At 40.6% G+C, this 27910-nt stretch overlaps 1 protein-coding gene across 2 annotated transcripts; it reads right to left on the bottom strand.

Annotated features, from left to right (window-relative positions):
* Positions 1–26519, bottom strand: CDC42EP3 (CDC42 effector protein 3). 2 transcript variants are annotated; one of them, XM_054279766.1, is made up of 2 exons: positions 26384–26519; positions 1–2114 (listed from the first exon to the last, which is right to left on the bottom strand). In XM_054279766.1, the coding sequence occupies exon 2, from the start codon at positions 1827–1829 to the stop codon at positions 1068–1070; it is 762 nt and encodes a 253-aa protein (XP_054135741.1). In that variant the 5' UTR covers positions 1830–2114; positions 26384–26519; the 3' UTR covers positions 1–1067. The 2 variants fall into 2 exon arrangements, with proteins under 2 accessions (XP_054135741.1, XP_054135740.1); XM_054279765.1 differs by lacking the exon at positions 26384–26519 and adding an exon at positions 25821–25934.
* Between the last annotated feature and the right edge of the window lie 1391 nt (positions 26520–27910).

Below are 27910 nucleotides of genomic sequence, written 5' to 3'. Positions count from 1 at the left end.
CAATTTAAAGGGGTTTTTATTGTATTGCACAAGGTATTTATGCAATCCATGTAGGTACTGTATTGAAGGATCCACATTTTGCAAACATTGGCTGCTGCTGCACACATCACTAGCATTGTGAATAACCAGTGCCTTCTTCAAAAAGTAAAATAACCAGTTGCAAGTTTAAGCATGTTGTGGAAATAAATGAAGAAAAAAGCAAGGACTATTAATACATATTTCTCTTCAAACACACAAATATACAATTTTCAGAAGAGCACCAATAATGCCAAGCAAGTATTTTGATGAGATACTGTATGTGTAGGCTCTGCAGTAAAAAGCCAATATGCACACAGAAAATGTATTTCAACTTTTAAAATAATTTAACCATAATATCTTGCATGTGTCACCTGTTTACAACATAACATTTCATATACAGTGTCAGGCCCAAGCCTCAACTTGTGTAAATTTGTGCATACTCATTTAAAGCAACTGAGACTCTGGACCAGGTTATTCAAGCCAAAAAAGCCTTCAAACTGTTCACAACTGAATTCAGAGCTGCAGTATAAGACCAAGAAAGTAGTTATGGTGAATTTATAACAGAAATGGTACTATGGAAAATGAAGAGAAACACTATAAAACCCTCAAACACAAGGTTCTAGAAAGAGGCCTACACGTAAAGTGATATTGTAATAACTTATAAAAGTGAATAATTAGTATCAGTCTCCTTTCTGACATTAAGAGATTCTCACATATTCAGAAGCCTGTAGAAGTGAACTAAGCAAATGTCACAATCAGCATCATCCTCAAACACTGTTTTTAAAGTTTCTGATCATTAATACTGGTACTTAAAAACATTTTGTATTTGCTGAAACTGATTATTACAATTTACCTTCCTGATATGACAATTTAGTGTAATAAAAATCATGAAAAACAATAGGTAAAAAAATAGTATTTTAAGAATATTTTTAGAAAATTCATCATACAACTGCAAATACAGCTGATTTTTAAGCATCTGCTTTTGAATGGTGGTCTTTTGTTTTTTTTTTAAAGTGAATCACTTATAAAGAAGCAAGGGAGTACCAGTTCTAAGATTTATTCTTGTCCATTACATTGAGGACCTCATCCAAAAGTGAGGGCCCCAAGTCAAGTTGTAATGAGAGAAGGGAGCCTGCAAGATCTGAAAGGGATTCTTCAGACTTTGTCTTGGTTAGTTCACATGAAAGCCGACTGTCATCCAGTAAATCCACTGTTTGCCAATCCGTGCATCGTTCAGAAAAGCTGGATGAGTGACTGTCGCTACCGTTGGTAAAATGTGAAGAAGAACCATTTTGCCCCCATATGTCATCTTTGTACGTTTCTTCATCCTCCATCTCTTTTCCTTTCTCCTGCAGTTTTTCTTCTATTACTGGCTCACAGCTAAGCCTAGGATTTCTGGATGACCTGATGGATTCTTGCTTAGAATTAAATGTCACTGGTGACAATAACGGCAACGTAAGGGCTTGAGAACCCCCAATGGCAGGAAGGGAAATAGCATTTTTGAGCACTGGTGATGGAGTTTCTGTAAACATGGATTCAGAAGTGCTGTTTGCCCTTAAGAATTCATTGTGGATACCAGACTGGCTAAGTCTGGTTTCACCTTCATTTCCAGGCAACAGCTCATAGTTGCCCTGCAAAAATGAGATGTCTCCGAAAACATCATGCTGTCCCTCTTTTCCAATGTGTATGGTATGACGAAAATCTCCAAGCGGAGGACTGATCATATCAGGAGATAAGATATCCCTTAGTTTGAATTTCTTCCCTTTCTTATTGTTAGCAGCTTTCAAGTAGATGGGTGTCTTGGCTGGCATCTTGCTTGTAGTTTCTGAGAGAAGTAGTTAAAAAAAAAAAAAAAAAAAAAAAGGGAAGGAGAAGCCTCTTACAAAGCCAGTTCTTCTCAGGAGACCTTCAGTGTTAGCAATGTTACATCATCATCTTGAACCACCCTTGCACACAAACTCTTACTCTTCTGATGCAGAGAACTGTGGAGTATGTGAAGGTAAATGTCTCCCACATCAGCTCTTCGCAAGGTAGAGCACAGGTTTTGGGGTCAGGTACCAACCAAATGCCCTGCTACTTCCTCAACTTGAGAAAACCTGCATGGGATACAAAATAAGGTTATCATTAATTTTTCATGGTTCATTCAGTCTTGTTTTTACCAAACTCCAAAATTAGTAATGGTACTGACAGTTCCAGCCTACAGATTTGCTTTATGATGTTGCTTCCCTTCATTAGGCAGGATAAAAGAGTTCAGATTAACAAGGGCCACCTAACCTTTCTCTGACTCCATAGCTTTTTTTGAAGTCAGACTTTTTAGACACAGTTGCTGAGCACAATTCATTTGATAAATATCACTATCTCAATCTTTCCTCTCCTATTGTGGCATTCAAAATGCTGACCTTTAAGAACACATGAAGAAACACATTTATAACATTCAACGACATGAAGTTTTTGGTAGATCCAGGAAAGCTGACAGTCATTCAGAAAACTGTTTTAGATATGGAGTAGACTCCCTTGATTGAGATAACTGGGTAATCAGATTAGCATTCAGATACTTCCAATTAGTGCTGGAACACTCACAAACTGTAACATCTCCAGTAATTGTGCCCATTTAAACAGATAGCTTTAGGAACTAGAAAGAAGAGCACATCCAGGTCTTTACAGTTTGTTAGGAACATCCAAACTCATGTGCTTTAGAGGAGACTGATTCTTGTGACTATATTCTTTAGGCTACATGAATTCTTCATAGCAACTCGTTATAGACTAGCTCATGAATTATGCAGATCACGAGGCCACAGTGATTTAGAGTTGCTTTGTGCAACCAATTTTAACAGTCTCTGCAAACCATGTTGTCCTACTAGAATGTGGTCTTTGAAAGGTCTGATAGAGCTAACAAGGGCTAACATGCTATTAAGTCAAAAAGCTATTGAAAACCACTCTTTTTTAGTACTTTAATGGCATATTTCTTCCTTATAGTGTCAGTTCCTAACTCTTGGACCCTCTCAGAATTAACACATCATTTTTTCTCCTGGACATTTTTATACATTCTTCTATTAAGTCCATGCACCACAGATCCCCCTCTCTCACTAGAATACTCAGCTACAAATCCGTCACCCTATGTCCATTACCACCCCCACTGTGCAAAGGAGATTACAGCTTTCACACAGCAAGACTGTTCCATATCATAAGAGGAGGGAGCTGGCTGTAACAAGGGCTGCTTTTGCTGCCTTTTACTTATGCCCTGGCAGGGTTTTTCCTTCACCAAATTAAGCCCAGTACAAATCACCAGGTCTAAAACTTAGCCCTGTATGACTACACACCCAGGTTGTCAAGAAGCATTTATGCATTTTAACAAATCCTTTAACCACAGTAATTAGTTCCTACAGTTGGGTACTTAACTGTGCGTCACAAGGGAAGCTGGGAGTCTAGCCAGGTCAGTGCTTTGGATTTTTTGACTACCCACCAGGTATCTACTGCACTTTGATAATGTTGAAGAGCCCTCCCCCACAAAATATATCAGATGTAAACATGTTAAAGCTGAAATACAAAAGAAGTTCAATAATTTGATGTTGGGGGAGATGAAACAGGAAAGCCTTATAAATATGATTGCCTGGCCTTCAATTTATGAGGGCATTTTATACTTTTAAGATCAATTATGAAAATACAATTGATTGCATCAATCAATTAAAAGCACTTCAAAGCTTCCTCCTACACAACAAAATGGTAATTCATCAGAATCTACAATATACTAAGAGATTCACATTACTCCATGGCAGTACTGCAAGATACAAAAGAAATTCCTGAATAAGATCTCTGTATGTGCCACCTGCAATGGGAACAGAACTGATCAGTCAAATCAACCCTGCAGTTTTAAGGTCTAAAATTCACTGCATTGTTTCCCCCCATTTATCACTCTGCCCAAGCAACTCATTTACCTAAAAAAAAAAAAATGTGCTCAACTCTACAGAGAAGACTATTATCAAACAAAGATGAATAGTGAGGTTGTTTTACCAGTTATCTAGGGGACTCAGCTCTATCTCACTTCCTGGAAATAACAGGCCAAATTCCCTCTGATTTTAATTTCTCATTCTTTAAGGTCTTTTAATTTGAATTAATGACAATGTAATGACAATGTGGTCTTAAAGTCACGCCTGTTGGTCACTAGTTTAAAAATGAAAGATAAATGGTAGCTCATTCAAAGCTTTCAAGGCTCCCACCACTTAGGATCTGTATCAAAAACCATTATCCAACCAAATTCCACAGGGAGGTTTAAAAAAAAACTTGAAGGACACAATGAAACATCTGAACATCAGGAAATATTAAAAAGAAAATGTAAAATAACTCCTAGGTATAAATAGGCCATTTTAACATACAAGAAAAGCACTATATTTTATTTAGCTTATAGCTTAGGGGGAAAAAATACAGAAACTCTGAAAGCAGCACAAACTTTGGAGATCCAAATCTCCTTTAGTTCTTGCACTACGCGACAGCCCCAGTAAGGGGCAGTGTAAAACCACACTACCTGAGATGATGCTGCTGCAAGAGACTCCAATATCAAGAATTCTAAACCCTCTCTATACAGCACTCCCTTTAATTGTGAAAGCCTTGCCTTCCATTTGGCCAGTGCAAGAGGCTTTACATTTGAACAGAAGAAATTTCACAATTACATGCTTAGTGCAAGCACCATTTTCTCTGCTGAAAACAAAGGCTATTCTTACAGCAGATTTCAGTACCCACAGTACTGGAAATCTGCAAACTACACCTTTTAAATAAAAGAAAAGGGCTCCCTTCTCAATGGACAGGCCTTCCATGTACAACATAACACAGCTTCAGAGCAACTGCATTTTGTTTCTGCATACCTATCCTCTTTGTCAACTACTGCCTAAAGGAGTACAGATTTATAGATACTTCAAACAAATAAATCTGGATATATTCACTAAATCTAAAATACTATTTTTATTCATACTTAATTTTCAATTAAATAAGGAAGAATCCATATAAATAATTAACATATAGCATATAGTAGTTCTTTTAGTAAGAAAAAAAAAATCTTTGGCAAATGAAGAAAAACCTAACAAAATTAAGTTTCCAGCTCAAATATCCTAGAAGACAAAAATTAGTCCACAAAATTTTCACAAGAATCTTAACACCTTAACACCTGCACTCAACAAGATTTGATGGAATCTCAAAGGCACATGGGCTAAGAGAAGGGACACAACACAACCCAGTCTTGATATCAGGCTACACAATAAATTTCTCCTTGTCTTAAAATGAGACCTTTTCAGATCTTACTGCTAAAAAAGTCTCTTGTTTTGACTAATTTCAGCTCAGTAACCAAGTGATTGTATAGCTAAATTGGAAAGCTGAGTGAGAAATTACCAGAAAACCAGAAGTCTGCAATCCTGGACTGCCTACAGTGGAAGACCTTAATTTAAGATAAAAACAACATGAAAGGGTTTTCATTCCAGTTGAAAAGATATCCCCTCTCCTAACAAGATCCTAGCATGAGCCAAACCAGAGGAATTTCAGCCCAGTGAAAATTAAAGTTTTAGTATGGCTGTAGGATTTGCTCATTTTCATTCCTATCACTTCACACTCTCATATAAGTATTTTGCTTGGTAACAAAGACCAATATTTTTAGAGGTGCTTCTCAATCTGCCTTCTGTCCACTCAGCAATCATCACCTTCCACACAGCTCAAAGTTTTCCATGGATGCCTTAGCTTATTCCACAGTCTCCATTTTAAAAAGACAGACTATCAGCAAATATCTCAACAGCTAAGCTTGCAAAGCCAGAGACAAATAAGGGTCAAAGTGCAAACTTTTATTTGTGCACACATCCCAAGAAACCTAGATCCTTTAGCAAAGAAATTAGAGAAAGAAAATCACATTTCCACAGAGCAGAGCCAGAAGTGACTCTGTGTGCTGGGAAGTCTCTGGGCTTTCTCCCTTGCAAAGGCTCTGCCTTACACATCACTGACTAGAAGCATGTGAAACTCAGAGAAAGGCCTTTCCAAAGCATAATTTAAAATATAAATTAATTACCTTGTGGAGCAAGTCAATAAGAGAAAACTGAGTCTATACATCATCTAAATAGGCAAATGAAAGCACAGCAACATAGCAAAAGACAGACAAAACTATGCAACAAGCAGCTGCAACTTTTCTACATGATGAAGTATCTGCAAGCATAGAAGAATTAGACTTTAGGGCTTCATTTTAGGTTTTAGCTATCGCAGCTTTCAGCAGTACAAACAAACTTAAGAACATCCTGGTCAATTACTTTCACTATGTCTAAAGTATGCATCAAGTGTAAAACACATTTTTACTGGTTTTATATCAGGGGCCTGAAGTCATGCAGTCACAGTTCCTGAATGCTAGTGAAATACACTCCCAGATAACCAAGTCCTCAGGTACAAGAAAAGCATCAGATGATGCACCACAGAGCTTACCTCTTATGCTTCTGGGGACTCAGGTATCCTTATCAACCATCAGGCTCTGAAGACAAGAGGCCACAAGTCTGTCCACTTCTAGACCAGATCACCAGCTCTCCACTTATAAAGCCACTACCTTCTAAGTAGCTTAAACCACATCAGGCGCTAACACTTCTCCCTCCAGACTGTTTATCTAAATTTACATTGTTTATAAGAGGCAGAGCCTTTGAATTCATCTGTATTAAAGTCAACTTCCCTTGATCAGGTTAGAAAGTCCTTGGCTCCTTTTCTTCTCCTTTCATCAAAGAATTGGAACCTTCCTGATTAAAGCTACAGATTTAATTACTTTATAAAAACAATCAGGCTAAACACACTTCAGTTCAAATAATTTTCTCAACTGCACTCAACTGACTCTCCTGGATCAAGTCTTACCTATTTCATTGTGCCATCACATACACTATTTAGAAAATGAAGGAAAAAAAATCCCAAATAATTTCCACAGCTACAGAAGCACAGGTCAAGAGAAGACCTGACGCTATGTTGCAGTTGATTCATTTCTACATTGCCCTAAAAAGACAGAGATGCCATGTGCTAGCTGTGAAGGTATTTGTCCACCCTTCTCTTAAAATTCCCCATACATGCAAATTACATCCATTAATTTACTTCACAGAGGTCAGTCATCAGAGAATATGCACCTAAATTGTTCCCTGTTCCAATCTGAGTCCTGATTAATAGAATAAGTTATTTTATCTATTCTAGCTGTGGATAAAAAAAAAAAAAATTTAAAAGGCAAAAAAAAAAATCACACAAGCATATAATTTGACTTCCCTTGTCATAAAACAATCTTTTCCACATAAATCAAAGACAAATAGTACCCTAGCTGTGAGTTGTCCACTCGAAGAAGGGTTAATTGCCACTAAGTGTAAGCACAGACAGGGACAGGCTGCATACAGTGCCTTTCTCTCCAGATAGCTTCCATTTCTCCAGCAGCTCCCTCTTCCCCCCCCCCCCCTAAAACCTAGATTTACAAACAAAGGAAAAACAAGTTCTTGATTTTTAATTATTGACTCATTTAACTCTTGCCACCCTGCTCAGCACTCTTTCAAACAGATCAACCTTGCGAAAATCATGTTAACTAAACCAGGGAACACTTTCAACTAATTTTAAACCATTAAAGTATTCATATATTATATGGAAATGAATGAAGTATTAGATCTATTTAAGTATTTAGCTTGTAGTAAAAAGAAACAAAGGACAGCAAAGCTGATTTGGAGGGAAGGAAAAAAAAAGAGGTCTAATTTGAGCAACTGGCCTCAGTCTCTAGTTATTATTTTGTTCTTTATCAGTCTGAGATTACAAATGTCCTTTATCAACCAGAAACCTTCATCCTTGTTAAGGTACTTGAACACTAACCAGGTTGTTTCTCAGTCATCCTTTTTGAACAAAGTGAACAGGGGGAATTCCTCATGTGGTGATAGTGGGGGAATAACTTTAAGCCTTCTGGTGTCCCTCCTTCTCTCTTTTGAACCACCTCCAATTTTTCAACATTGTTTTCCAAGCAGATCAGAATTAATGACAATATTTCAATATAATTCTCCCTAACAGCATATATGAAGATAAAAATCACTTCTTTCTTCCCATCATCACTGCCTTGTTTATAAACAAGATCATACTTCTGCTCTTATTCTCATCCTCTTACAACAGGAATTTTCCTGTATTTACAGGGTAGAATTATATTACAAACCATTTAAGAATTCTTGTGCTGGTATAATAAAAACAAGTTCTCCAGGCAGAATAAATTATACTGGAAAAAGTAGAATTTGTTATCCTTGCTTTTTATTGGTTCAGAGTGGGCATCTCCATTTTTTTTTTTTTTTTTAGGATCAATATACAAATATATTAATTTAATCAACAAATTTTGGCAGCACAGCCAGTGGCAGTGCTCATGTTACACTGTTTGTCCAGTAAGACTCTACTCCTTTCCTTGGGGGAGAGAAAAGCTAAAAAGCTTTCCAAACTATCATTCTCCAGCAAATAAACTGGATTTACATTCTACAGGATAAAAAGTAATGCCATACTTCAGAAAGAGAAACATTTTATTTCAATGTGCTCAAGCTGCAAATCAACAAATCAGTTGAGCTTTCTCTGTCTCCCTCACCAATATACTTCACCAATATCCATCACCTGCCAATTTGTACTACAGCAATTTTGTACTTATTTGCAAGATGCTCATAAATATACTATGCAACCCATACCATATAAATAAATCTTTGCATTGTATCAGTAGAAATACACCCCTCTTTGATGTTGACTTATTTTGACATTTACTCTGAGATTCTAAATATTTTTAATACTTGCTTTGTTAACACTGTAGAGGACTAACATTTGTAAAATCTGGTTGTGATGAAATAAGAAAATAAATGCCTTACACAGTCTATTTTTGCAACTGTGCTTACAACCACTTGTTAGAATAGTAATTAATAACTCTTTTTTATCAAGTATTTTTTTTAACTTTTCAACAGGTTTGAATCACAGCTTACTTTCAGCTTTGAAAAGTTAGCATCTTTTCTAGAACAATAAAAATCTTCCTTTCTTTTCTCCTCTTCTCCAGAGACAAGGATTTCATGAGCTCACTGTATTCTGTTGTTCAGCTTCATGGATGGAAACAGGTCCCTTTTCACTACCTTCTCCTTAGCTTTGTTGGCTGGTACATTCATACATAGAGATTTAATACCATATAGTTCATTGGCTTCCAAAACCTGGATGAGCACAAGCCCATGCAGATTTAGGCAGAGGTGCATGTGAGCACAAGGTGCAGCAGAGCACGTTAATAACGCAGCCAGCCACGGTGAGGTTATGCTACATCAGACTGCACGCTGAGGCACAGTCACACATCTCCTCCTACAGAGTCACACACCACATGAGCAAATAGCTGGCTACCATAAACCCATACGGCACCAGATGGACAGGCTTAAAAACTTGTCCATCCATTCTCTTCAGCCATAGGGAAAAACATGAAATGGGCCAAAAAAATGACCCCTACAAGCCGAGCCGATGTGCCACCCAAAAGTTGCCAAACTGCTCTGGTTGAAATCTCAACTGTCCCCTGCGATGTCAGCCAGCACTCAGATCAGTTTAAGTGGATTAGGAATCCACACTCCACACCCTTTGTGATTCTGGGCAGGTTAGCATAGATGGCTTTCTCTTTTGACACAGAGCTTGTAGTTCCTCAGCTCAACTCTGCTCCCAAAGCCGGTTTGAGAAGTTCCCACCTTGGACTCCTCACTGCACATTGCTGGTTCCTGGTTCTGCACCGAAGTTCCTTGTGCCCTTCACAGGCAGACGGACCACAGTCACACTTCAAACTGGTCACAGCCGCAGTCCTCTCCACTGACTCACTTTACAGGACAGGCTTAGCAACAGCTGCAGCTGCCTGATGGCAGTGCTTCAAGAGAGATCAAGCCCAATATAACTTGCTGTCAGAAAGGCATTCTCTCCTTCCCCCCCTACCGTGTACGCACACTTGACCCCTTACAGGCCAGTTCAGCACACAACAAGCTGAAAACTAACTAGGAAGGAAATCTAAAATCACTAGGCTTGGTGTGAGACTGCTTCTCTCTGCTGTAAAAGGCCTTTCATTAGCTAAGCTATCTCCTGAGACACCACTGTTGGAAAGCAAGGAGTTGTGGCAGAAGGGCTGGCCAAGCCTCAACCAGCTCTCCTGCAAGGAAAAACGTCCAAGGAATTACATCCAGACTTTATGCACTCCTGATGCAAAAATGGCTTTGTAGCTCCACTTGTTTCTGCCTTAGGGTTCCCAAGACTGCTCTTATACTGAAATTAAGTTTTTCTAACTTTATTTAATATATTCACACTATTTTTGGAAAAGACCCTTAGTTTAAAATTTCCATAATTGCTGGCTACTGACAAAAGGCAATCTAAAATATAAGTATCCTCCGAGGTTTCAAGAAAAAAAAAAACCCAACCACCAAACCCACAAAACCCTACCCTGAACTCCTGACCTCCAATTCTCAAATATGCTTCATCTCTAAGTCAAATACTCCTTATCATCTTCTTAAAACACAGAAGTGACACAGGCATATCACAATCACCAGTTCTATTATTCATTTTTCAGAGTGTTTAAATAAGTATTGACCATCTTTAAGTGGCTGATAAACTAGTTTTAAAACAAACTGGAAAGCCAGAGAGCCCTTTATAAGCAAAGACTTAAAATGAGGTAGAGATATATAGATACAGAAAAATCTAAAGTTGCACAGGACTTATTTTTTTAATTACACAAAAGAATGATGAATCTTGTGCTCTGCTGCAGTTCTGCCCCCTTCAGAGAGTTGAATGGTCATCAGGATGAGAGCAAAGTTGATGGCCTTGGGGTAGATGGGAGAAAGGAAATGCTTCAATAGATTAAAAAAATCCTCACTGAATTACTTTTTTGGTCCAACTCATGCCCCCTTTAAAAATGGGGCTGAAATCACACAGCAAATAGGGCTTTCTAAAATTTTATTATCTACATGCAGTTTCAAGTATACTGTTAGTACAGCTAAGGTTTATCACCCTTATATGAAACAAAAGGGAAAACCCAGAAATTACATCTTCACAGTGAGTTTATACTCTGCTTCTGACAAAACAGCTCCACTATTTGGAGGCACCATTTGAGCAGAGGTAGGAATCTGGAAGAATAAGTGACAACTGGAAGACATGTCATATTCTGGTGCTGCTCTGCAACACGTCAGTGACACCTGCAATGTGCCCCAACTCACAGGGATGCACCACACTGGGCAGCAGTGAAGGGGTCCCCACTTTCTCTCAAGACATTTGGTTCTCTGCCTTGAGATGCTTCGTACTCAACTGATCAGACTTCCTTTTTTCTGCAATATATCAAGTAGTATCAGGGTGAATTCACACTTCGTGCCAATAGTCGTATTTCACATACTGCTTTTAAAACCGGTCAGAGCAAATGAGTCTAATTTGAAAGAAATTAACATACCCAGCACTTGTACAGAGGTGTACTGTCTGAATATCCAGAGTGCACAGTGGCAATTCGGTGCTAAAACTAGTTTACTGATTAGCAGCCGATATTTCTTTCACACTCTAAATCCCACACATTTAATTAAACTGTCCAAAATACTGCTGTCTCAAATCCCACTAAAGCCACCTTCTCAACACTCAGGGTTTACATCAGCCAGCACTCAGCACCTATCTTCCCATTATTGTAGCCATATTTCAAAAGAGAAGTACAGATCTAAGACAAAGCTTAAGCCAAACGGTGAATGAGATGACAGCCCTTGTACAGACTGGACTTGGAGCTTGCCTGTGCAGGCAACATGAGAGGATAAGTAAATGGGTCAGGGAAGCATGCTGGATCCAAGCAGACCCAGTGTACTGCAAGTTAAGTCGTGTCTTTGCAAACTTCTGGAAAAGTGTTTTGCAGACATTCGTTTTCTCTCAGCTCTCTGCAGGGGCTCCTGCTTAGAGCTTTGCCTTGAGACTGCAAGAGAACATAAATCTCTCTGTTCAAAGGTCAATATTTCAAAGTGCTCCAAAATGGACGTTTTGTTTTCAGAAGTAGTGTCAAGGGAAGGCATATTGGCAGCAAAAAGAAAACTTCTAGTGGGCAGTCACATTAGGGTAATGTAATCATGACTCATGCTCCTCACCCATTTCCTGACTAGGGCTGTGCATGATCAAAAGAAAGCCAGCCACAGTAATGCTGCCGCTCGTTAATGTTAGCTGGCCTGAAAGGATTACAAACTACCAGAAAACAAACTCATTGCAGAGCATCCTATGTAAAGCCTTACATAAATCGACACTGACAAACACGGTGGCGTAACACCAATCAAAACAACTTGTCTTTGTTGCGAGAAACGAGTTACAACTTTTATGAGTTCTCCTACTCGAACCAACCCTCTCAACACACCTTTAAAATACTGTAAATCCTTGGGAGGATGCCTGGGGAGAAGGAGAATGTCTAGATGCTAGTTGGTATCTAAAGAAACGCGAGATGCAAGGACCTTTTGGAGAGAGGATCACACCGAACTCAGACTGCTGTAAAACAACTACCACCTCTCCAAAAAGGCTGTAAAAGAACATACAGATGGGACAAAGCACGGACTGGGCTTAAGTGTCTCCCACCTTATAAGAAAAGCACTGCACGAGGCAATTTCTGTCCCAGTGTTCCCCTGTTGAGCATCCCGAGTGAAGCATGTGCTTAATGATGCAAATTGCTCTTCATTTGTATATAGACTTCTTCAGCAGAAAACAGATTTCAGATCCTTGTTGGGACCCTGGTCACATTTAATTTGTTCCAAAACCCACATTAATGAAAACCCCAAAATTAATCCGATATTTCAACAGAAACTAGGCTAGACATTAGGTAACAGATGCCAACACCCAGCTGCACCTCTCTGCAGCCCTCACAGGCCAGATAGAATCATAGAATCATTCAGGCTGGAAAAGACCTTTAAGATCAAGTCAACAGACAACTCCTTTCCCTTCCTCCTACCTCAGAAGCAGAGCTAGGAGCCTATATTTGCAGGTCCCTCTCACTCCTTTACAAATGCCAAGTAAGTGCTAAACATGCTCCTCAGCACCAGTTACTGTGTTCCTTATGGTACTTCCAACAAGGGAGATCAAAGGGGAGAGAGATTCTGAAGGCGACCATTACATACATAATCCATTGTCAAAATCACTGTCCATAGGTTTAAGACTGATCAGCAGTGGCATTCCACTCTCAGGATACTGAAGAGACCTCTACCAGGTATCTGACAGCCAAATTCAACTCAAATTTAACAACTGTCTTTTTAGCAATGCCTCAGCTCACCATTTAGCAATCTTACCCTTTTGCCCCTCACAATAAACAGAGATGACAGGTGGGAGAAGCAAAGTGTTGCACAAGGCAAAAGTTATGTTTAGGTCTGACTAAACCAATACCAGCTAAGTGTACTGAGTCTATACTTTATACAGGTTGCAGTAATTACTTCAGAGTTGAGAGAAGCTGGTTCTGAAATGGAGCACTCACACATATACCAGGGCTTTATATTGCATTGTGACACTTGCTGCGGGACTGTTAAAGCTCTGTTCATCTTGTTCATACAACTCTAGCAGCACAGAAATGAGGTGTAGCAATCCCCTTGGGCATGGATGCACCTCGGTATTGACCAAGAATGAGCTGTTACCACATGCTGCAAATCCTTAATGTACCAATACATACAACTGGTGTGGAAAGCAGTGGTGTGTAGGCAGAAAAATAAAAGAACATAATTCTGGGACCTACTTTCCCATGTAAAGGGCATATTTATTTACTTAATCCTCTAATAAATAGGTAAGATGAAATGCTACCTTTACTGCAGGCTATTTAAAGCAAATTTCTAATGGTTCTTTCAAGCTCCAGGGAGTCAAAATTCAAGACATGGGAGAAGCACTACATTGCTTAGTGTGGCTTACCATCCTTAAAAATTTAAGAAAAGATGACTTGCTTTAGAGTCCAGGGCAACACAGCTACAGTGCTGACAAAAACTTCTGCTGGGGGAGAAGGGAAATCAAGCAAAATAAAACACAACAACAACAAAAGAAACACTGCAACACCAACTCAGAAAACAAAAGCAATGTAAAGATGGTCAGAAACCAAGCCACCTAAATAAGCAGACAGGTATTCCTGAGTTTCTTACTGCCGGCAAAGGAAGAAAAACTGAAGTCAATTTCCTTGTCCTGGGCTCAAATCCAAACCATATCCAGCAAAAAACCCAACAACATGTAATAGTGTAACAATGCATGAGGATTGCATTAATTTAAGGAACAGTGTAGGCCTCTCTTCTCTTGTCCATATGGTTCTTTTAACAGAGATAGCATCTGTGGAAACAAAGGCAAGGAACAAACTATAACTCCCTGAATTACACAACAGCAGAGACACTATACTCAAGAAGTTTAAGAGGGAACTTGCATTCAAGTAGGGCATCAACATTTCAAGTGCTGCTGCTTCAGTACTGGGCCAGAAGAAATTATTGGATAATGTAGGGCCTGTTCCACAGGCTCTCTGGATATAGCTCCCTTGGAAAGGAGGAGAAAAACCATAAACAAAAGACTCAAACATAGTTCCATTAAAAGGCATGTACAGTAACTTCTAAAAGGAAGATATCACCCAAGGGGCATTCTTTCTTTCCCTGTGCACATGCCTGCTAACCTGGATTCACCAGAGGTATGCTCCTTCTGGCTGCAGAAACAGTGGGCAGCATACCTGGGCTTCTTTCTTGGAGCCCAAGGAAATCCTTACTGGAGGAAAGTAATAAATAGTTCACCAACAGCTACTGAGACCAATGTAAAAAGTAGCTCAGCAACACCCCTGTTGCTATAGTCATAGGCTTCCTAAGTTAAACCACATCCTTGAGTAAAATGGAATTTTGTTGTCCTTTTGTTTGTTCCCTCAGAACACAGCACTAAATAGGGTTCATCCTACAATAATTAAAATTAAATATATATCTTCTTAAATAAAAATCCAGCCACGGATATACTGCTGTTAAACTTCTATTCCTGGAAAGACCATAACCCATTCACTTGAGAGGACAAAAATGGGAAGAGACAATTTAGCATAGGAAAGGAAAAAGGCACAAACAACAATGAAAAGAAAAAAATCTGCACCTAGTCAGTAAGCTAAAATTCTCCAAGTACAAGACATTAGCAGCTTGCAGGAAAGCAGTTAACTTTTTATAGTCACCAGGTTCCCAGATTAATGGCTGTGATTGAGTTCACACCTCCCAAAGTGAGTGTTTCAAATTGTCTGAAACAAGGCAGGCAAGTTCACTCAGGGCGCCAAGAGGCTGAAAAAGCATTACATCTTAAAGCAAAATCTCAACTTTAAAAGCAAAAAATTATGAATACCTGAAAAATCCAGAGACTCTTGACCTGACTTGCATTTGGGGTATTATGTTCCCAGTGACTTAATATCCAACAGACAAACTGACTGCTGTTTTAGAACTTGATTAAGGCTAATAAATAATAAAACTGCCTTAATACCTCTTGCTAGTTACCTTTCTTATGCAGAAGATACAGAAAATTTTTTCACTTGCTTTGTCAGACACCAAAACATTCTTCTTGAGCTTTCCATTGAAATTCTGTAATTTCCTATGTACCCAGAAATAGCCATGTGCTCCTGGGTCAAACACTTTGCTGATAGCTTTGAAAACAACTAAGATAACTTTTTGAGTCACTAGTTTACATCTTTTCTCCTTCAACAGTAATTGAATCAGTGTAATTATTGGAGGCTATGCTGCAAACTAGATCAGAATCAAAGCTCTTGCTCTACTAAATAGATTACAAGATGCAAAACTGGTACATCTCAGTGGAAGGACAACTTGCAATATATACAGCTCTTCTTTTAGCCCAGTACATCCACTGAAAACCACAAATATTTTTTTTAAGCTGTCACAAGATCGTAGATCAATTATGAGTTCTTACACAGGAGCTTAACACGCCTGATTTCATAGGAGTTTCTCTCCATTTGCAGGCCCTAAAAGGTACTGCCACTCCCAAGTCAGACTAATGATACAAAGAAAAATCGTAGCTTTTTTCTAAGGGCATTTGGAGTTGTGTGGGCTTTCTGCTCAGCAGGACTTGAAGCTTGCATTACCAGGGAGTACTCTTTAAACTCTTTGCCTTGAATTGATCCATTTTGGTTTGAAAACTACCCTAAGATGATCTGTACTGGAACACTTAGAATCAAAGGGGAAAATCAACAGGTAGAAAATGAAATTGAGGGATAGAGTGGCCTTGATCAACTGTGTCCTGATTTCAGCTGGGATAGAGTTAATTTTTTTCCTGGTAGCTGGTACAGTGTTGTGCTGTGTTTAGATTTAGGGTGAGAATAATGTTGATAACACACCGATGTTTCAGATGTTGCTAAGCAGTGTTTACACAAAGTCACTGCCTTTTCAGCTTCTCACTCCACCCCAGCAGTGAGTAGGCTGGGGAGAAGCTGAGAGGTGACATGGCCAGGACAGCTGACCTCCACTGCCCAAAGGGATGTCCCACAGGATATGGTATCATGGTCAGGATACAAACCAGGGGAAAGGTGGCCACGGGCCACTGCTCAGGAACTGGCTGGGCATTGGTCAGCAGGTGGTGAGCAACTGCACTGTGCATCCCTTGTTTTGTACATTTGAATTGTTTTATGATTATCCATTCCTTTTCGGTCCTATTAAATTGTCTTTATCTCAACCTATGAATTTCACCCTTTTTCCCCTAATTCTCTCCAGATCCCACTGGGTGGGGAAGGAGTGGGCAAGCAGCTGTGTGCTGTGCAGTTACCTGTCAAGTTAAACCACCTCGAGCTGGTATCTGAACCCCAGCAAGCCACTTGAGTTTTAACAGCAGCCCTAGTCATGCGCTCAAGTTTAAAATGGAAGACTAAATCCCAAAGGCCACAGTTTCAGGAAGGAGGACTGTGCTGAGAAACAGAAATAAGAGGCCAGAAGAGTTAACCAGGCTGAACCTCATCCTCTTGAATTGTAGTCATAAGGGACTAGTGCAATTCCCTGCTGCATGCAAGGGCACTGAAAGATCCAGTATTTCTGTATTTGGCTATCACTATGTCCAGTTCCTGTAGCCACAATTCCAAGAGGGTTCATGAAACAAAGTTCCAGGAGAGCCACAAGACTGACATTATCACTTACATTTCATAGAAGCATAGAAACATTAAGGTTGGAAAAGACCTTTAAGATCATAAAGTCCAACTATTTAGTTTCAGTTTGCTAGACTGAAGCTAGTCAAAGCAATTATAAAGGAAATATACATTTTTGGAACAGCAAGAACAATTTACTCAGGCTTATGGTAGATTCTCTGGTATTTGAATAATTGTTAGTTTTTTATTTGTTTTTTAAGAAATTACTGTTCTTTAATTCAAACAATTCAGGCAGAGCCAGGAGTCCTACTGACACAGAACTGGATAATGATTCAGGAAAGGCCTACAGCTTGTCATAAGCAAGTTCCCAGTGGTCTGGTCTGACTTTCATCATTCAAGATATGAACAGTATTCTTCCCTAAATTCATGGCATTTCTCTTAAGAATTAAGTATTTGGAAAAGTATTTTTATCTCAGTAACACCACACTAAATTTTTAGAGCATTTCTGCCCACAGATTTTGTTTCTTTGGCCATCAAGATGAATATGAAGGTTGAAAGGACAAATCTCCTGGCAGTTATCAGAATAGACCTCTCATCAAAACTGTTGTGTTTGTAAAGTTTTCATCTTTCAGCACGAAATAGAAAAAAAGAAAAAATTAGTAGATCTCTGTTTTGGACATTACTTCAAATCCTGCATGGAGAACGAAATAAATTCTGTCCTGTCAAATTGCCATTAACAGTTTGACATCTTGCAAGCTTTAAAAGCTGTTCCTCCTTTGACACTGTGCAAGCAGAAGGGCACCCATTTCACAGCAACTTAGGCCTCTTTAAAATGCTAACTTTTTCCTGTTCGTTTTGAAGTACAACTGTCTAAGAAGGGTATCTAAGATCCATGATCAAGTGGAATCCATGTCCAACTACAGATACCCAGTTTTGAAGAAAAACACACAATTAAAAATAGTCTATGTGGCTTCATTCACTTTTACACAAAAAAAAAAAAAAAATCAATCACACAGTTCTTGAACTTGAAAATACAACTCTAACTTCTTCTCAAATCACATCTCCTCTGTACAGTTACCATTGCAAAACTTGACTTTGGGACCATATTTGTACTTTCAGGATACTTATCCCAAAATTACAAACTTTGAAATTTGGAAAGCCCAATAACTACCACCAGCTACCTCAGCAGATGGATTCAAAGAACACACTGAATCAGAACACCTGAAAAATCATCTGGTACCATTTCAGTAATGGATCTTAAATGTACACACATACAGACAGCTGCTCCTGCTTCTGCAGATACCACTTTTATTACAGAAAGAATACACACAATTTCTCAGCTGATGCCTTTTCAACACGTCCACCTACACTTCAGCTGTGTTGAAAGCTTCCATTTTAAGGCTTATTTTCAGAGTTGTTTATCAATATCTGACACTGCCATTCAACATTTTCTATCCTCTTCTGCAGCCATCTGTGTTTATTGGGAGGACTAGGAGGTAGGAGAATTTTCACCAAAGTTTTTAAACTGTTTCTCTAATGAGATAAAACAAAATGATCTAATTCTACTCCCCAGCTGTATCATAAGGTCCTTTACTCCTACAGATACAAACCATGAAAATCCACAACATTGCTAACAGGATCTGGCACTTCTGTACTTTTAAATGTGTCTTTTCCTGTCATTCTGAACTACCAGGACAGGCAATGTCAAGGTGTTAAAGTGTATAATTTTTTACAAGATTCAGTAGCTTTGGTGTCTGACACCTAGAACCTTCTGAAGTCCAGTCTATTGAAAATATTAGCCCTCATTGCTTACATTGCTCCATCCCCACAAACAATTCAGCTGGCAGGAATAGCAATCAACCCAAATTCAGATCAGTGATGGAATCTCTGCATAAAAACCAGGGATGTGGAACCAGGAGATGGAGGACAGTGGTTGTGGGGAAGGAATTAAGGTTTATTCACAGATGCAAGGAACAAAGACATTTACACAGGTTTGATGCAGGAAAATTGGTTGGAATTTAGCAACAGGAGTAATTTGCATGTTTAGACTGTTCATTTGAGATTGAAGCCTGCTTCTTTCCTTGCAGATTTTTCAGTTATATGCAGATTATATATTTGTATTTTCAGAGATTATTTGATACACCTAAAGATGTACACTTGAATGGATATACTGTGCATACCAGAGGCAATGTCAAAAAGCCTCCAATTTCTCTGTTGTTGCTTCATTAGATAACAATTCTGTCACTTCCTCCTATACAGCTGTCAGAGCATCTCCCAGTAATCAAAATGTTATACCATGCCACAAAATACCTGATTTATGATTTTTATTTCTCTGCCAAGGTAGTGGCATGGTTGTACTCTCAAGGCAAAATAACTACTGAAACTAACAGTGAAATTAATTCTGAGACAAAAATGTGAAAACTGTCCACAGCATAAATTGCATGATTATTCAGCACTTCCATTTGGAGAGACAGGTTTTATTTTTGTCCTTACAAATTCCTTTACAAACTCCTACAGATTAATAACCTTCTTGGACTCTTGCTATTGTAACTTTTTTCTTTGGGACCAGAAGCATGCATTTTTAAGAGAGCTGTACAGTCCACTGCTATCAAATGGGTTACTTTGTTGTCCTTGCTGTTGACCTCAGGGGATCTTATCTGAAAGACTCCAGAGCCTGAGATGGGTATTCATACTGCCTGAAGGTACACAAAGAGAAAACCAGAAGAAACACAGCCTCTCTTTCCACTAAAATCATAACAAGCAAGTGGGGAGGGACATGCAAAACAGAGCAACAGCCATACAAATTACTGGTCTGCTCAGTCCACTATCTTTGTTCCTAACAATAGATTTTCCATTCAGTCTTGAGGATTTCTGTGTGCCACTGATTATTTTGCTGTTACTAATAAGAAACAAGTTAAGCAGAAAGGCTAACAGTAACGAGCAAACCTTTGCATTTAAGTCTTTCATCAAACTGACTAGATGCCACTCCTGCCTTCTAGGCAGCATGACCAAAGTGAATTATTACAAATTTGTACTACTGCAGCATCACACCCCTAACCACAAGCCAGGTATGTAGTATATTAAGAATTATACACATATAAAATGACAGCAATAGCATCTCACAGAAGATGGTTCTTCACCTGTTGTGCCTTTTGGGGCAAGGAATACCGACAGAATTGTAGCTGCTGTGAACATCACCTTCCTCCCATTTCACCTTTCCACTCCAACTGTTTGGACTGAAGCAAAGTGCAATCCCGTATGCCATATATACAGCCTATGCATGGACATGCTACTCCATTCTTCACTTCTATATTCCCATCTGGTTTGCAAACAATCAAACAGAAGAGACCCCCAGATGCATTACATCTTACCCTCCTATGAACCATGGTTACTATTCCAAGGTCATCTGCTACAGGAGTCACAAGCAAGCAAAGAACAGCCTAGACTTGATCAAGAGCAGTAATCCATGGTATCCAGAGCAGAAACACTGATACCATAGATGTTCAAACCTTCCTTAAATTGGGCTAACCCCTAACATTACTTCTAGGAGCAATGCATCCTTCAAACGGAAACTACACAGCCATAAACCATCCTCCAGATGAATAGAGACAAATCATGGAAAAGCCAAAGTAAAGTGCCTTTACAAGAACCACAGTGCTGGGCAGAAATGGCATGGCTGGCCTTTACATGACATTACAAAAGGCAGAATCTACACCTTTTCTCTTCATCCTCACTGTGGCATGTGCAACTTCCAGTTTCAAGGATGCTTTTTTTTTATTCTTTGTGGTTACAGAAACATGTACTCTCAAAGAATCAAGGAGTCACATTAATGCTTCAAATCACATGGACCTCATAAAACTCCAATTGATTAGGCTATCATTTGAAATCTGAACATGAGAATACTAATCTAACCATCCTTTGGAAACATATTTTAACCAAAATATAGTTTACCAAATAATCCAAAAACAACCACAAAAAAATAAGAAAACATTAGCCTCCTCTTCATTAAGATTTATTATTCATACTCTTACAGGGATTTGGATTTCTCCTGGTGAAGAGGGTGACTGAGAGCTCTGCTGGCTAGGGAGCTGGTTTCACCAGCTCTCTGCAGAAAGGCTTCAGAGATGCTGACTGTGGTAGCAGCCAAGCACCTTTGATCTTCCTTGCAGAGTATCACTGAGAATTATGAACCCCATAATTAGAAATATCATATGTAGAGCACTAAGGTTACAAACTCAAAGAACACAAAGTTAGAAAATCCCAAGACTGTATTATTTGTGGAATCATTGGATTCCTTCATCATCTGTACCACCCAAAACAACTATGACAGAGCAGGGGCTTCAGCTTTAGCCCAGAATTTCAAACAGATCTTCCTTTTTTCCTATGTCACCTAATTCACCCCACATACTATGTAAGGCAAGAGAACTATGAAAAATAACATGACCTTAATGCACTTATATATGTATCACCATTTTCTACAGGCTTTTGCCAACTTATGGATACTTGCTTTTACCAGAAAAACAGGCTTTAGAGGTTTGGGTTTGCTTGACTTGAATGTTATAATGTATAGATTTCTTAGCAGGGAGGGAAAAAAGGAAATTTCAGACTAACAGTTTGCTTTTATTTACTATTTTTATGCTAGTGGCTAATATTCATAAAGCAAAAAACCCCACATTTGGAATGAAGACTCAATACCTGTTTCCTTTGTTTTAGGCACAACACAAATCCTCAGATACATATAAAGTTTCTACAGCAAAATAGTGAGAAAGGGACTTGAAACACCTGGTATTTCAAAGGGATGAAAAAAAAAATACACCAAGCCCTACATTTTAGATCTTCCAAGCAAAGATATGAAGTAGTATTTATTTTTAGAAAGTTCTTACAGATGACTTAAAAAAAAATTAATTGCCATGTAAATGTACCTAAACAAGCTTGCAGACCTGATTAAGCAAGTCATACCTAGTCTCAGCTTGCCATCAGCTCTTGTATCTCTACAGAAGGTCAGCTGCTGTTTACATGTAATCATAGAAAAGTTCACTTAGCTCGTTCAGAATGAGACCCAGCACAAAAACTCACAGTGTCAGTCCATTTAATTTCTTATCTAACATGCTCCCCATTGACCTTTATGATAGAAATCAAAGCAGTGTATCAGATTTGGTGAGCTTTTCTCTATTATTTTGTGCAAGTAAAAACAGCATGAACACAACATTTACATAGATAAGTTGTATGTTGTTGCTTTACCACACATAGTGGGGGTTGAAACCTTAATGTGGCTCCCTGGCATTCATGAGATACTAGGTCATCAAGTTTTAAGAGTATTGCAAGACTCGCTAATTTCAAAGATAAGAATAACTGTAATTCAAATTACTTGTGCTATATATACATTTCAGTAAAATGGTCTTGCATTGAAACCTACTAAGATCATGACGATACAATTTAGTATGAGCATTCAAAAACGACTCTCACATTTTCAGAGTTTTAGGCACTAAAAGTGCTACTTGGCTGTAGGCTCAGCCTGTAAATGGCCTGCAAATGGCTTACCTTTCCTCTTTAAAAAACAAAAGCACAACACAAAAAGCAGTAAAATACATTCAGCAGTTCACTAGCCTCTCAAAAGAAAAATCTCAGTTGCTTACAAAGATTATTGACTAGCTGTGCTCTTGCAGACTTGACTAGTGGTAAAACGATAAGACAAATATTTGTTTCTATATTTGACTATTTATTCCACAAATATCAATGAAACTAAGTAAAGGTATAAATACATCTTGTCACCCTGGCCAACTTTGTCCTCTTGTAATCATCCCATTTTATCTTGGCAGTGTGCTTCCTGAGGCTTTACTGGGTCTTGATTTAACCCCTGAACTATGAGGAAGTTAGTCTTGTCAGCCAGTTCCAGCTGCTCCCATCAGACTCACCTTCCCAGCAGTCACCATGCTGGATCAACATCCTTGCTCAATAACATTAGGAATGTCAATTATGAGTGTAAAATATTGTAAGCAATGCTTATATGCATGAATGTCAACCAGAAATTTTAATAACACTAGAAGTGTGCCTCTTCTTCAGCATAAGCTTTACTTGAGCTCATGAGTTGTTGCACCTTTTTCTGTCATCCTGCTTCACACTTCACACAGGATGTACTGAACTCGGCAGAAGAGCCAGAACTCTGTTCTCACTGCTCCACCCAGACACATCCCTTAGCACCCCTGAGCCGCTTTCACTGCCTACTAACCCGTCTGCTTAGCGAGAGGAAACCATTGAAAAACAGTCCTCTACCCAACAGCTGAACACAATTCTTCCCACATCCTTGCTTAAGTTCAGACTTCAGGTTATTAGGGAAATTCACCTTGCTATCACACAAACAAACAAACAACACCTTCAGCCAACTGCCTTGCCTATAAGCACTGCACCCATGGAGGTACCGTGGCTTTTAGGTACAGACCACCCAATTAGTTCACTTTTATCACTGGGGGAAGGAGAGTTCTCCATGAGATGGTTCAGATCTTGAGAAAATATATTTACTCTGATGCGATCATAAGAGGGGGAAAAGAAAAAAAAAAACCTAAAAAAAAGATGGCTTTCTTTGTTTGTTTCCAAAAAGTAAAATTTGCATGGAGGAGGGTAAAAGCCTGTGGTGGTTTACATCATTATGAAAGGCCAAATAGGCATGAGGTGACCTGATCCAAAGCAATTCTGTTAACCAGGGTGAGGAAGAAGAAAAGAACTGGTCAGAGAGCATTGCTAAGCCCCTGGGACACACATGGTCTCACTGGCAAGAAGTAAAGGAGAAACTGACAACAAATTCTGCGTGGCAGAAAGAAATTTTTTAAAATGCAAGTTCTCTTTTCTTCCCCTAACTATTTGTCAAAACTTGGGCAGAGGACCAGAATCTCTTCTAGAAGAAGCCATCTGGGTCAGAAGACTATAAACCAAAGCAGGCTCCCTAATTACGAAAAGCTGACAGCAAAGCATGTTCTGCCACGAACCGTGGCTTTTGTTGGTCAGAGCAAAGCTGATACAAGTGGTTTGGAACAGTTTTAGATGCTTCTTTCAAGTCAATGTGACATCTAGCCACAGCAGGCAAACAGGGATGGTGCAGACCCACGCTGCTGCTGCCTCAGGGAAAGAGTGGCTCAGGGCTGCCTCTTAGGTGATATCCATCTCTTTCTTTTCTGCAATTCACCCAGGCCACCTCCTGGTGATTCAGGCTGGCTTTACCAATCAGAGAAGAGGGGCAGAGGCAGTTTCTGCAGCCTGGTTTTTACCTCTGTGGATGTACAAGGTGCTGCCCAGACAACAGTAACTGTGATTACCTTTAATCTAAGGAGAAGATAGGCCCTATTGTTTCCTTCCCAGATACCGCTGGCTTATGCTGAGGCCAGGAAAAAATCATTCCCTTCCGTACTATCATACCGACCAAAGAACCTGCTCAGTTCCTCTCCTTCACATGCTGTAATGCAAAACAAATGTTCAAAGCAAGGAGTGCCTGGAACATAGGAGCTTTCTCTTGCTTTTCTGAATGTTTCTGCTGAAAGGCTATTTGTAACACACCACAGAGTGCAACTAAATCTTACTGCTAATGCTAAAACAGGCTGAAACCTTTCAGTACAAGACACTTTAAAAATAAATCCTTGCAACACTAATCACCTGCTGATACATGCTTTTATGTTTAGCCAGCTGCCAAGATGCCACATCTGTCACTTCTTGCTTCCAGAAATGTGCTTTCCTTTTCTGTAGGGAACGAGAAAATTCTGCTTCTAGAATTGCGCTGAGTATCATGATGCCTTTTTTGGTATCTCTGTCATTCCTCTAAACATCTGAACCATAGAACATGGATTATAAGATTTCTGGTAGTGTGTATCTAAAGAATTGTTCAGCTTTAGATTTTAATGCCTTAAACCTTCTGATTTTTTTCATCTGCATTTTCCTGAACAATGTTACATCCTTACAACCTATATATAACTGAAATTAATGGTCTATGCATGAGTCCTTGCCTCCCTCCCAGATATTTTTCAAAAGAAAGTAAGAGATCAAGATCATATTTGTTACATTAAACATTTCATAATAAGCCTTCTTCCTATTTTTAAAACATAGCAACAATCTACAGTGACGCAAGTCTTAAATTAATTGCTTCCTCTATTTTGGTCTCTTTTAAATTTCAACTGAAAATAAATCAAGTCCTTTCTATTAATCTGCAGCCCAACCCAAATTCTCAAATTTGACTTCCCGACTTGAACTCTTAGCTCGACAACCAGCATCACACGGGGTACTGACTTGCCCCAGCGCAGAGCTTGCCCTCGGTGCAGCCGCAGCCCCGGCCGGGCAGGGAGCAGCGCACTCCAGCGCACGGTTATCTCAGCCCCACGCAGCAAGGCGCGGCGGCGCAAGGGGACACACCGCACAAAAAGGGGCGCAGCCTGTTGTTTCAGGAGGTGTAGGCTGGGTATGCCTTCTGCCTCCAAGGCACGGGCACAAAATCAGGTATGCCAAAACACACTGGTATGGAAATTTAAACCGATACAGGGGCGAATTTCAGCTCGGAATTTCAGCGATGTAGAAACACCCCGAGTCCTTCTAAGCGATAGCTCGGGCATGAACCTCCCCAGCAGCTAAACACTGGCTACCCCGAAATGCGTAGCCTCCCTCCCAGCCCCCCGCGGCCGCCCCGCAAGTCAGGAGGGGCAGCGTCGCGTCCCGGTCGCGCAGCCCGGCGGCGGCGGCCCTCCCGCCCCGCTCCCCGACTTACGGCGCTGCCGCTGCTCCCGCGCCGCTCCTCCCTCCCGAGCTATCTCCGTCCCGCCGCTGCGGAGCCGGGAGGGCAGCGGGGCCGCCCCTCCGCGACTCGGGCCGAGCGCGGCACCTGCGAGCGTCTGTCAGTGCGCGGGCGGCGGCGCCCCGTGTGCCGGGGGCGCGGCGCGGGGCCGCGGGCGGCGAGCGGCTGCCGCGGGAGGCGGCGCTGCCGGCGGCGCTGCGGGCGGGGAGGGCGGGCTGCAGGGAAATCCTGGCACCGCGGAGCGCCGGCGGGGAGGCGGGCGGGGACGCCGGGAACAACTGCAGTAACAATAAAAGGTCCCCCCCCCCCCCCCCCCCGCATCTTTCTTTTTTTTTTTTTTTTTTTTTTTTTGAGCTGTTTTGCGGGGGTGGGGGTATTGCGGGCAGTCCGGGAGCCCCCCACACCCCACACCCTGGTAGCGTCCCGATGAAGCCCTCGGGTGGGCAACTCCCCTTCCCCCTGTCCCCCGAGCACGGTCAGCTCCGAGGTGCCCTTTAAAGCCCATGATTTCTCACCCAAACCCTCTTGCCCCTCACCTCCTTGGCGCCCCGATCCGTCAGGGGTGAAGCTCAGCCCGCTCTCCGCCCGCCGCACTCATTCATCCTGCCTGTCCTCCATTATTTACGCGTTGTTAAGGAGCGCTCGGGCTTTCAGGACCCGGCAGTCTGTGATTTACAGGTAACCGGCACATACTGCGAGAGCGGCGAGGCGCAGGGGCGGCTCCTCCCGCCCAGCGGCGGGGCCGGAGCGGGGCAGCGGCGCGGAGCTGCTGCGCGGGGCGCGGACCGCTCAGCGTCGGCCAAGAGCCCTTAATTGACAGATTTAAGGGCACCTGCCCGTCTGTTTTATACAAGTGAAACTGCCTTGCCCAGACGGTAAAGGGCTCAAAACAGCTGTTGGCAGTCCTGCAGATTACTGACTAGGAAGCCAAATAAATACTGTGCTGATGTTAAATTTTTTACAAGTTCTCTGGTTAATCCAGATAGAGACCCCGGCATTGGTCCACCTCTCGCAGTGACATCCTCTCAAAGGTTTCTGTTGGCAGATACCTGGACTCAACACTCTGTGCCTGACAGTTTTACCGAAGGGTCATTTTTCAAAATGTTACTTTTGGCACTGCCATACAAGCACTGCATGTGCCCTCATTGAAATATTAAGTGTGGTATATACCTTACCCAGGCTAAGATATTTTTCTAAATATTTGCATAATTTTCATTACGTATGGTGTTTTAAAATCAGCGTAAACAGTGGATGCATTGTATGTAAACGTGTATACTTAGCTTAAATTATGTTTACATACCCACATCTGGGTGAGAGAATTTTCCCCTTTGCTCTCTTTGCATTGGAGCACTCTGACTCTAAAGCACTTTACCACGGGTTAATTGTATTTTCTTTTTTTGTAAATACAGTACCCAAATTCAGAGAACATGTTCCTTTCAAGGTGTTGATACTGTAATATTCAGCATGCCCACAGACCGCCGCGCCCTTATGCCTACAGGGTGATGTCTCTGGGCAGGAAGCATCATGCCATGCATGGCCCCATCCTGCTGTCTGAAATGAAACTTATGAAGAAAGTAGTGTGCTTTCACATTTTTCACAGTTTGTCATTACTGATATATTTTCAATTCTGTGAAAATCTTTTTAACCATTTGATTTACATATCACAATGATAAAAAACCTCTCAAGCCCTCCATATGCCATTGAACAGCCAAGGATGAAGTTGCTTGCTCCATGGGAGCAAGGCCTTTGTGCAAACAGCCCTGCCCGGTGCACGGCCTCCCAGGTGGGAGCAGGCAGTGACACAGCAGGTGGTTGGAGGCTGCTGCCCAGGGGATTGGGATGGCTCTGTGCCCTGGCCTCCGACAGTTCTGGAGCCATGGCCAGAGACTGCACAGTTCCAGTAATTCTTAAGTGCTATTGCAGAAGCCAAAGTAAATTTGAGAGCAGCCCAGAGGCTGCTCCCAGTTTATACAAAAGGAGAGTCAGAGAAAACAGCTATTATAAAGTTTGTGTAAGCAAAAGAAAAAAGAATTCTGTAGTAATTCCTGGCTTCTTTGGATACA

Source organism: Melozone crissalis, unplaced genomic scaffold, assembly GCF_028551555.1.
Source record: "Melozone crissalis strain CALT ecotype California unplaced genomic scaffold, PUWL_Pcris_2 ptg000027l_1, whole genome shotgun sequence".
Classification (NCBI taxonomy): Eukaryota; Metazoa; Chordata; class Aves; order Passeriformes; family Passerellidae; genus Melozone; species Melozone crissalis.
Note: the sequence above shows the minus strand (reverse complement) of the source record. Positions and strands in the feature narration are given on the sequence as shown.